Raw genomic sequence first — 12,322 nt, 5'->3', positions numbered from 1 at the left:
CTGAATACAGTAAAAACAATCAGGCATGAACTAGAGACTTGCAATGGTGACTACGAGGATGTAGCAAGAAGAAAGATCCCTAGCAGACGATCTGATTGCGTTCGTACAGCAGAATTCCTCGCAAATCTGCAGGAACAGGTGTTGAAGAACCCTGGCATTGGAATTCGGGCTTTGTTCGTGGAGTTGCTAACTGTAGTCAAGCCCTGGATAACAAGGGTAGCCAATGGTAGGCCGTATGTATGGCAGCAGGATTCGGCCCCTTGCCACACCTCTGGGAAAAGTAAAAAATGGTTGTCTGAAAATTTCTACGACTTCACCAGTCCAAATGTTTGGCCTCCAAACTCCCCAGACCTTAACCCCATGGATTATTTTGTATGGGGCGCAGTTGAAAAAGACACCAATCGCACTTCCAGTAATACAAAAGCCCAGTTAATGGATAAAATTAAAACAGTTTTTGCGGCCCTTCCCAGGGAGTTTGTAGCATCAGCTTGTTCGACGTTCCGAAGCAGAATTGAAGCTGTGATCGATGCTAATGGTGGTTATTTTGAGTAAATCTTGTTGATAGTATTGTAATTAACTCTGCCTGTAATGTTTTTTTGTCAATTCATTAAATTTAATAGATACAAAGAAGATTTTCTTTTTCCTTACGAAACTGTCAAATTTATCCCGAACACCCTGTATATATATATATATATATAAAAAGATAACTACTCTTTATTAGTTATCTGAGCTAATATTATTCACTGTAATAGTAATCTTCAGAGAGACTATATGAAAGACATTAAAAACAAAAAGAAAAGAAAACAAACATTATAGCATATATTTAAACCCAGATCATTGGTACATAGCTCAAAAAACTTTTCATGAACATTTATATACATATTAAAGAGTTAATAATTTTAATACTGTTAATACTTATGGTTTTATGCTCTTCTTAATGCAGATAAGTTAGGAACTATCATTTGTATTCATGTCCACAATGCTTGTTAACTGAAGGTTCAGTTATTTGAAGGATGCAATTCTGTAAATTTGAAGGGTGCAATTCTGTAAATACAGTAATTGAGCAATTACTGTATTTACAGAATCAAGAGTCATATTAATTTTTCTCTGAGATCAACAGCTCTGACATAGTTAAATGTACACCTCTATATTGGAAATAAGAATTACAGCTAAAGCAACATTACACTGTAAGACCTGTGTGTTTGTTTTCTAAGATAAAGAAACTAGTTTCTGAGAAGAAAAATGCTGCTACCTTTATAAAATTAGTGTTTCCCTTCAGCCGAAATGAAATTATATAGGTTTCTTGCCATCTAGATAAGATTGGAATCTAAATCTTTTAACCAAATAGAAAATGATGCAATATCCTTTTATCTTGGCAGACGAATTAAATGCAACATGCAGGCTAAACCTGAGTAGTAACTCTTTAATGACCTAAATAACTGCTTGTTGTCACTGCATTCGAACCTTAATATGTGATGCCTAAATGACATCAAGATCAAGGATCTAATATCAAAGAAAAAGTTATTTATAATTGCTGGCCTGGTTGGCTGAGTGGTTAGCGTATCCGCTCTCCAGCCAAAAGGCTGTGGGTTCAAATCCTGCCGTGGGAATGGATGTTTGTGATTGTCTATGAAAATACTAGTGGTTGTGATGGACAGTAGATGGCTTTAGTGTAGATGATGCGGTTCGCTGTAGTTAGAGGATTGTGTGGTGGAGATGGGGAATTGTAGAGCAAGTGCCCTCCCATCGATGATTCTCAGACTCCCTGGAGGTGTCAAGTAATAATAATAATAATAATAATAATTAAAGAGTAGTCTTCCAAAGCTTAAAGACAGGGCAGTCTTCTTCTTCTTAACTTAGGTCTATTAACCAAACATCTCACTTAATGAGATTCTTCCAATTTTTCAAAACGGAACTTGATTTCTTGAAAAATTCTTGTGTTTCTCTGGCTGTTTCATTGTCTTGTAATAATCTTACTTCTTCTTTGATTATTTCTTTAAGTGTTGTAAAATGTTGACTGCTGCCATTTTGCTATATTCTACTATATCTTATTTTTGCTCACACTCTATAGTCCAGGGGTTGCCAACTACAGTCCTTTTGGAGCCAAAATAATTCCGGTAAGACTTAGAAGAGCCGCAACCTTTGACTGATGCGATGATATGGGAGAAAGTGAGTGCAAATGCAAGGTTGTAATGAGCTTGTAAGAACTGCTTTGACTAATTACATGCCTAATTTTAAGGAGCTTACTAAGAAAATGGATACATGGAAGGCCTCTACTAATAAATGTCATGTCATGTCATATCCCAACATGCCCTCGAGGGTACAGAGGTCTGACATGTCATTTACAGGCCGGAGTTAACCTTGTGAGAATGGCCAGTCCTCAGCAGAGTGCCAACAGCATCAAATGATTGGACCCTTCCAACTACTAACTGCACTCAGACTTGCTTAACTTTTTTGCGTGCGCCATTAATAGCGGAGACTCTACCAATCGACCAACCTTTGCTGGCCTACTAATAAATAAGTGACTAAAATTATTGTGTTTCAACTTTAAAATTATTCTAATTGTTCAAAGTAAACTTCATTTAATGTGTTTCGAATTAAACTTTTTTATTGCAGTAATTTTTTATTAACCCTGTTTTCTCTCTCTCTTTTTAATTTTATTCCTCTTTTTTGTTGTCTCTTCTTTTTGTTTATTTTTTCCTGGTAAATCATGAAAAGCCACACGTGACTCACAAGCCATGTTGTGGTCATCCCTGCTATAGTCTAACAACTTAGTTTTTTGACTGCACCAGTTAGACTATGTATTGTTATTACGTGTTAAAGTTAATATTTATTTTAATTCAGTTGTGGCTTGATCTTAATAACTTAATCTAAGATTGATACTCAACTTTTCGTTACTTTATCTTATGCAGGTTTAAATATTTTAAGGCTAGTGCATTAACAAAATCAGTCCAATGTGTTGTTCACAAACCACTTAATTGAAACAAGAATTCTTAAAACATAGTTTGATCCATATTAGCATATTTATATAACTCAATCACATTTCATAGTTACAAATGTCTCTAAGCTAGTTTTAGTTCTCCTACACTTCTACTCTTAAAGCCTAAATACAGTTTAGTACATCAGACTGATCAAACTTATACAATATGAATATAAAGCACACCTTGAGTGCACTTAACTCAATATTAACTCATGCTATTTCATGCAGTACTTATAATATCAACTTACACAATCTTATAATTATTTATGTCATCACAATACTACGAACAGAGACGCACTTGAGGTGAACTGTTCGGAAGTAATACACATTAAGTACTTACGATGACTTGCAATCCTTACAATATTCTCATTCAGCACTGACCGTTACACGAATCTTTAGTCAACATTAAAGTGCTCCCTTCTTTTTTCCTTTCTGCTGTCTCGCTCTTGATCTCCCACCAAACTTCTTTGTTTGTTGTCAATAATTCTGTACCTCTTGAACCCTTAATTCGCCAAAATGGCAGCAATAGCCATACAACAAGTGATTCCTATACCAACCAAGATTCCTTTTCTGTAGCAGCAACAGGCAGTTCTCTTCTAACAAGGCATTCTAACAATAGATAGCAAACATCTCATAGCAGTGGACTTAGAGAATGATCTGGACTCAAAGAACCTCAGGACGTAAGACACTTCTCTTTTGATGACCAACAGTGGATCTCATATGGCAGCAGACCCAGGTAAGAGAAGGTGAAAACCCTAAGACGAAGTCCCTCTTGATGCTAGAGCTTATAAAGGTCCAGATTTCATGTTGTATGTATTACGAAACTTCCATATATGGTCATAGATCAACATCTAGACATGAAGATGTCACACTTCACGCATCTTGCGAAATTTTCATATATGGACATGCATTTCAGTTACATAGTGATGTCATATTTCATGTGTCACATTAGTTTAATATAAGTTATTACATACAAAAGGATTTATAGTAATAATGCAAAAAAAAAAAAAAAATGACATTTCCTGACATGTAAGTTCCTAAAGAAAAAAACTTGTAAAAACGAACATGATAAATTATTTATCATGCGAGATTTTATAGTCTTGCATAGATAACACAATATGTTAGACAAGACTTAGCAATTCTGAGGAAATGGATATCATAAGTTCTGTGATCTATATTAGCAAAAATTCATATCAAAGAACATTAAGAAATGATACAAGGACAAAGCACTTTGTAAACACTTGGATGACAATGACATAAAATCTATGTTTGGTGGAGTGTATGTAAAAAGGATGCTTTTTAAATAAATAAATAAATAAGTTTGAAAGTGATATGAAATTCAATAAAATTATATTTCTTGAGAAATTTTACTACCAATTTAGAGATTCTTTAATACTTTGTCATCAACCTATGAATGGATACCAAAAGTTTGCTGTTATGACTGTATCCATCACTAGCAAAAGACTCTACACCTAAGAAATCTAGGAACTGTGCATTTGGGTATCCAACGAACCAGAAAACAGCCTCAAGAATATTCAGTGATGAGAATCATCCACACTAGAAGAATTTTACAAACAATGAAATCTGCAGCCTGCAGGCTAGAAACACTATTCACTTTGTGGAGTCAAATCCATTTGAAACTATGAATAAGCAAGCATCTTGTTTATTTTACTCTTATATTCCTTTTGAAGCATTTTTTTAATGGGAAAATTATTACATAAGTTGGAGCGAATAGGAGGGTGATAGCATCATCCTTAGTGGCTGCCGTACACGTGTTGCACAAATAAGTCATTATTTTTTAATAGATATTAACACCATTGTTACATATAATTGGAGGTATTTTGTTTATTTTTGACTGTGTTGTTAAGTGGTATTGTTTAGTCAACTATTATTCCACACTATACTTTCAAAAACGTTGTTTGTTATGGCACCAATGCATATAAAAAAATGGCAACAAGACATCGATGTTGACTGACATTATCATGTGGGATTTAGTGTGAGGTAGCAAGTTTAATGCATTCATTGCAGGAAGTGAATGGTTTGTGGTATCTGTGGTGAATGGTTATGAGATCAAGAATGGAGAAAATATTTGTCTAAAATATTTTGTGAGTATAAGAAATGCGAGTTATGTTGGGAGTTAAAAAATGAAGTGACCAATATTATGGATATAAGACAGGATTGTCAAAGTGTTGTGGAGAATGTAACAGAAGCAGTGAATGATAATGCATGAAATATGAAAGAGTTTGAAGCAATAGTTGAAAGCAATAACGTCAATGATGAGATGCTAGGCACGGAAAGAAATTGCATGCTTAAGCAACTGGAGAAACGATTGGCGTGTGATATAGAAGGATAAAGAATGAAAGAAAGAGTGAATGGGAAAAGCATGAAAGTATGAGAAACTAGGAGAAAATAGATAGTATTGCATGGGGATTCGATGATAAAAGGTATACTTACTGAGAAAGTGACAAAAGTTTTCCAGGTACAAAGATTAAGGATGTTAGTGAAGCTTTAAGTTTGCAGAAGAAAGACGTGAACAAGTTAATTGTTTGCTTCTTCTAATGATAGAAGCAAAAAATGAAGAGCAAGAAAGTAAAGCTTGTGAGTCTGCTGCCTTGGTATGATAGCAGAATTGAGAAGAAGGGCCCTGGTTGTCAATGAGAAGACTGTGCAGAAGGAATGGTGTGCAATTTATACATGTGTGAAGTGAATTTGATGGATGTACGGACCTGTATATGGACTGCACTTAAATGGTTTTGGAGTTAGGAACTTGGAGAAAGTATTGTTCAGTGAGAGGTTGGAAGTGCAAAACCAAGGAAACCAGAGATATTAGGGGAGAAACAATCAAGCATATGTCTAGCCACTCCTGGGATAGATAAGTATGAGTGCACGAATGATTGTGAAGAGTGGGATGCAGTTTCCCAAGTTTGAATCTGAAAGAGAAGGCAATGACATTATGTAAGGGTAACTATGGGCCCAAGGGATGTTTAAACACATGTACAGGAATGCCTGAAATATCAGAAATGAAGGAGAGGAGTGTTAGCATTTGTCAGCTCACCTTGACCTAAAATTATTGGCATCAACAAGACCTGCTTGTTAGAGAATGTAATGGATATTGTATTTTCAGAGACTATAAAAGTAATAGGGCAGGAGGAGAGATATTATTAATCATAACTGAGGAACTTAAACCAACAAAAATAGAGGTTAAGGAAGATTGTAGATCTGATGGAAATGGTTCATTTGAGGCTGTCTGGTGTGAGATAGAGGCTGGTAGGACGAAATATATTGTTGATTGCTGCTATAGACCTGGGGGGTCCAGAAGAAATGTGAACAGCATGCATCAGCAGATTAGCAGAATAAGTGCAGAAAGAGCAATTATCATAGGAGACTTCTACTATGGTGATATAGACTGGAAGGAGGAAAAAGGCATGTGGCAAAATGGAAATGGAATTTATACGGTTACTAAGGGATAATTACCTGAAACAGCACATGATGGAAAGGACCATGGGTTTGAGAGTGCTGAATCTGGTAACAGCATCAGAGGATCTATCTATAACTGCAGTAGCAACTGTACCTCCGATCGAGTAAAGTCACCATGCAGTCTTGTTCTGGGAGGTTACTCAATATGTGGAAATTTCAGTCAAGAAAGGGTTTATGCAGAACTACAAAGCTGACAATTATGATAAACTTCACAAGCAACTTGGAGCAATGTCATGGCATAAGAAACCACACAGAATCAATGTCATTAGTGCATGGGAAGTGGTTAAGGACTGTTTGAGCGAGACATTATCAGAGTGCATAGCAGGCAGAAGGATAAACCAAGTAGGGATTAAGTGGATGATTAGCAAATATAAAGCATAAGCTGCAAAAAAAAGCTTTGTGGAAGGAATATATAAACAACAAGATGATCTATATGCCAATGAGCAGCAAAAAGGATAATTAGGAAGACTAAATCAGATTTCAAGAGAAAATTAGCTAAGTAGGCCAAATTAAATCCAAAAGAGTTTTTTTCACTATGTAGCAAGTAAGAGAAAGAATGATTATGGAAAGATAACTTTACTCAGTGCTGATGGTAGAAAAGTGACAGAAGCAGAAGAAATAGTTCAGTTACTAAGTGATCACTTTGCAAGGGTATATCATCCAGATGGTGGTGACTTTGCAGTTACTGAGGTAACAGAGACTGATGTGAGATAGATGAACTGGAGGTAATTAGTATATTGAAAAATATCAATATGAATACAGCAGTGGGCCTGGATGGTATGTCTGCTCGTGTGCTACAAAAATGTGCAAGTGAAGTGAAGTTGCTTAATCTAAGTTGCAGCTCTGGCAAGGTTCCAAGAGAGTGGAAAGAGGATAAGATAGTTCAATTACATAAAGGTGGTTCCAAGACAGAAGTAGCTAATTACAGACCAATTAGTATCTCTGGAGTGGTGGCTCAAGTAATGGAATAGTTGGTTGAAAGTAAAATTCAGGAATGGGTGGATAGGAATATGATACTCTATAGGAGCAGCACAGCTACACGATTCATGCCACCTCCCAGGTCATTCGCCCCAACCATTACCATCATCCTCTCCACTGCCGTTCCACCAAGCAAGCACTCTGGTATTCTTCTCTGCACACTCCAAATCTCCATACGTGACACTCCGAATAGATTCCTTCATTCATCCTTCTCTCATTAACACTCCTGACTCTTACTTGCTTCCACACTCTCTCTCTCTCTCTCTCTCTCTCATATCTTTCTGCAATTTCTTCTCTTTTGCTGTGTCTCCCTTGCTCTCTGATGCTGTTCTCTTACACCTACTCTCATTTCTCTGACATTAGCCAACCTTATCAAGTTCTTTTACTAAGTAAATAAAAAAAAATGTCTCAATGCTTCTTTAGGAGAAAAATTTGGATTTCTTTATAACAGAGCTATGTGATTGGATTTTGTTGTATAACCAAACCAGAGCATTTATGTGAGAAGAAAAGTAAAGGTTCACCAAGTGTTGCCCAAGCCTAACAGTTAACCCAATACAGTCAACTTTCGCTATAGGAAACTTTATTTTTATATCTTCCATACACACAACACAGATTTGCTATAAGCTCTTCTGTGAGCAGGATCAATTGTAATAGATTACTTTATTAAAATAGAGTAATCTACTGATATTCTTCTTGAACTGTTGGAGATTGTAGTCGTTTGGAAATGCTTCATGGGAGGCTGTTCCACAGAATTGAGGTGGAAGGAATGAAAGATGATGGGGAGTGGCAGGTTCAATGAGTATACAGTTTGATTGTAAACAGATGTTGAGCAGCTGTAGTACAAGTTCCTGTAAATCTGGTAGAAATGGGAGGCACAATGGATATTAATTCTGTTGAACAATGGCCACAGAAATATCTGTAGAAGAAACACAATGCTGATCTTTCTATGCAAGTGTGGCTGAAGAGAGTCCATAAGAGAAGTGTCATTTATCAACTGGCCTGCCCTTTTTTGAACAGCATCAAGAATTTTTTAGGAGGTCTTAGATGCACCAGCCTATACATGAGAGTGGTATTCTAATGTTGGTTGTATTTGGGATTCAGAGTAAGTAAATGTTTGGAGCAGCAGTACTATCTTAAGCACACAAGGTTGTGAATAACTGATAAGGATGTTCCAGAGATGAAACTAGAATGAGATTGTGGTCTGAACTGTCAAGAGGAGCAATCACCTTGGAAGGATAACTAGTTGAGAAAACATCTAGAGCATTGGATGACTGAAGAGGATTGTTAGGAATTCTGGTAGAGAGAGATAGAGAGAGAAATTATCTGTTTTTTGTCATTGCTTACAGCAAAAATCTCTACTAAAGGGAGCCAACTGGAATTGTGGACATTGAAATCACCAAAAAAAGGATGACTTCATTTGAAAATTTTAACTTTATGAAATTGAGCTTGAAAGACAGGAAGTCAAAAAAGTTAGAATGATTTTCAGAATTGGGAGAGTGGTAGAGGCAATATATGTAGAGGCAAACAAAATTTGGTAAAGAAATTTTAAGCCACAAGAAATCAAAATGGTTATATTCTAGGTTAGGTATCCTTTGGCAAGGAATATCAGAATGCACAAAAGCATAAATACTTCCCTTATCGCAGAAGGAGTTGTACAAGATGAGCTGTGGTTGATGTAGTACAAATTTGAGGTTCAGTCAGAAACAGAACCTCAGGTTTGGATGATTGAAAACAATGATGTATGTCATTTAAGTTACTATATGATACCATGAATGTTGGAAGAGTGAATGTGAAAGGTGTGTGTGTGTGCGTGTGTGTGTGTGTGTGAGAGAGAGAGAGAATTTTGAGTTTGAATAATTTTTCTGGAATTTTGGTGGGAGGTTACATGCAGTAGGAGAAAATACTCTTGAACATGTTGCCCATATAGAGTATACATATACTAAATAGATTCTTGAACATGTCAAAACACTTGTGGGAACACCACAGGACAGTCTATTTTTAATGGATAATTTTGCATAATAATTTCTTTTAGCATATTACTGTTCCTATGGGAATGTGGTTGGGATGTTCCAGTAATTTCTTACAATGTTTGCTATAGTGATAATCAAGTGTGTGATTCTAGATGCTTAAAAAAAAAATAAATAAAGTAAAATATTCATTGTAAAGCTTTGCTGACAGAGAACATGTTTTTAAAAATCAACATGTGTCCTTACTTCTAGGAATTGAAGTCTATTATTGAAGAAAAGTTGGACTGACAGTTGTTTATTATAGAAAAATGAATGTGTTATTTTATAAAAGGCTTAACTAAAAGAAAATCATTTAAATTGCCAAATTTCATCCTGACATATCTAACTTTCAAAATAATTTAAACTTTACCTATGTGTGCATATGGATGTGGCAGAGATTTTCATCCTTCAAAACAGGCAAACTGGCCAGAAGAGCACAAGTAATTAACAGACATAACTTGAGTTGCTTCAGCCATAAATCCAAATCAACTATGTGTGCTTGCACAAGAAAGAGCCTTCATATATCTGTAAACATATTCCATATAAATATATATTTACATGGAATGACCTGGTTGGCTGAGTTAGCATATCTGCTCTCCAGCCAAAAGGCTGCAAGTTCGAATCCTGCCATGGGCATGAGTGTTTGTTTGTGAAAATACTGGTGGTGGACGGTAGATGGCATTAGCGTAAATGATGATGGTAGTTGTGGTTCATTGTAGTTGGTGGAGTGAGTAGTGGTGACAGAGTTGTAGAGTAGGTGCTCTGTAATAATAACAATAATATATATATATATATATATATATATATCCCTTTATGTGGAAAGGGAATAAAACTTATGACATGAAACTTAAATGTGTAACGTAAATTAATTGAAACCAATTTTTGCTGTTAAACTTAATGCAGAGTAATCCTTGATAATGAGTAAATCTCCATAAGTGGCAGTAAAAAAAAGATCCTGTAACGCTTGCAGAACTCTTACAATTATACCCACACAATAAAATATATCTATGAACTATCTTATCAGTGATTAATTTGTAATAGTCAATTCAATTCTAGCTATTCTCACTATGCTGAAATAACAGAGACCACGTTAAGAACACCATTAATTCGGGTTTTGGACATCAGAACTATGATTCAGACAAGTTACAAAATATTTATGAAACGTCATTTTTTCTAATAACAAAACATCTTTTAATGAATTTATACAAAAATAATAAAAACCAGAAATCCTACCTTATGATAAAGATGATTATTTTCCCACTCTAGTACTTTTTCTATAGAATGCCTTGTCTGAAAACAAATTGAGAAAACACTATCTACATAAACATTTTTTTTTTCATTGCATCCCTGTCAAAAGTTTAGGATAAGTTAACAGTTCACATAATCTACTGCAAGCAATATTATAACAGTTTTAGGATTGTAAATAATAATCTTAATCATTGTGCAACCTATCTTACCTTGAAAATCAGCTCATGGACTGTTAATACTTCACCAAGTAAGCTGTGAAGTAGCTTCATGAATTGCAAAGAATGATAATCTCATTAACCTAGTTCCTGGCACAAAGGTATATTGTAACAATAACAACTACAAATAGGATATTTATTGATTCGATTGCATCAGTGGCATCATGTATCCACCTGCTAAATAAGTGCTAGTGGTTGCAATAGCAGTACTCCATTTCATGTTGCTACTTACTGCAATATACCAAGTCAGATACTGTAAACATATGTCAGTCTCGGTTGGCCAAGTGAATAGTACTACATCCAACCAACAAGCTTTGGGTTCAAATCCCATTCTAGGCATTAATGTTTGTGAATGTCTTCAGGTGACACACAATGTGACATCCAGTGTAGGACCAAGTTGCTTGAAAATAAAGTATAACGTCTAGTCACTAGAGTAGAGGAAATGGATTACCTAACCTTAGACTAAATAACTATTATTTTTCAGGAAATAACAACGTACACTAAAATATTAATTATAAAAATTTTAATTAATACTTTCACATGCTTCAACTATGGTACACTGCCATCATCATGGATCACAAAAACTTTTTGTGCAAGCTGACACGCTGGACAAATAAGGCTGAAGAAAGGCAGCAAAGTCAGACCTAGAGTCCTAAATGGCACCCCCTAGTGGGCTAAATTAGGTAGTCTTGGCCATTGGGCTGAAGACTTGAGAATTAATGCTTCCCAAATTTGGAGCAACTCCACCACGAGATCCTTAGGGGTCTCATGCCAGTCCCAAGCCTGGATAAAGGAGGAGGGTCAGTCAGATGAGTGTCGATGCTCTGACCGTAAAGAAAAAACACAATTGTTATCTGATGCCTATACAATCAACAGCTACAACATGCCGGCTCGGGCGTTGCCCGGATAAACAAGGCCTGCAATACCAATCGAACGATCGGGGTTGGATCGAAAAGTGGGATATCGAAAGGAAACAGAAACTGAAACTAACAGAACTGTTATCAGTAGGAACGTGGAATGTGCGGACACTCTGGATGTCAGGAAAATTAGAAATACTATGTGAGGAATTAAGAGATATTGGTGGGATATACCAGGATTAGCAGAGATGAAATGGACATCATCTGGAGAGATCAATGGATGTGAAGTAATATGGTCAGGACATGACACCATGCACGAAGCAGGAGTTGGCTTCCTTCTTAGCAAAAGAGCTCGAGAGGCACTGTTAGGCTACAAACCAGTTAATGAACGAATCACAGTAGCAAGATTTCAGGCAAAGCCATTCAACATATCAATAGTCCTGATATATGCACCCACATCTGACAGCACAGATGAGGATATTGACTTATTCTACAAAGATCTGACAGATACAATAGAAACAATACCAAAGCAAGATGTGCTAATTATTGAAGGCGATTGGA

At 36.0% G+C, this 12,322-nt stretch overlaps 1 protein-coding gene across 1 annotated transcript in view; it reads right to left on the bottom strand.

Annotated features, from left to right (window-relative positions):
- The window catches only part of LOC150105769 (cysteine-rich hydrophobic domain-containing protein 2), a 128,388-nt gene that overhangs the window by 30,052 nt on the left and 86,014 nt on the right, over nucleotides 1-12,322 (bottom strand). Inside the window, exon 4 of the mRNA XM_090393570.1 lies at nucleotides 10,675-10,731. Within this exon, the coding sequence (XP_090249696.1) occupies nucleotides 10,675-10,731 (57 nt within the window). The remainder of the gene's footprint in view (nucleotides 1-10,674; nucleotides 10,732-12,322) is intronic.

The sequence above is a fragment of the Typopeltis vanoorti genome, chromosome 6 (genome assembly GCF_054136105.1).
Source record: "Typopeltis vanoorti isolate ZY-2024b chromosome 6, IOZ_Tvanoo_1.0, whole genome shotgun sequence".
Classification (NCBI taxonomy): Eukaryota; Metazoa; Arthropoda; class Arachnida; order Uropygi; family Thelyphonidae; genus Typopeltis; species Typopeltis vanoorti.
Note: the sequence above shows the minus strand (reverse complement) of the source record. Positions and strands in the feature narration are given on the sequence as shown.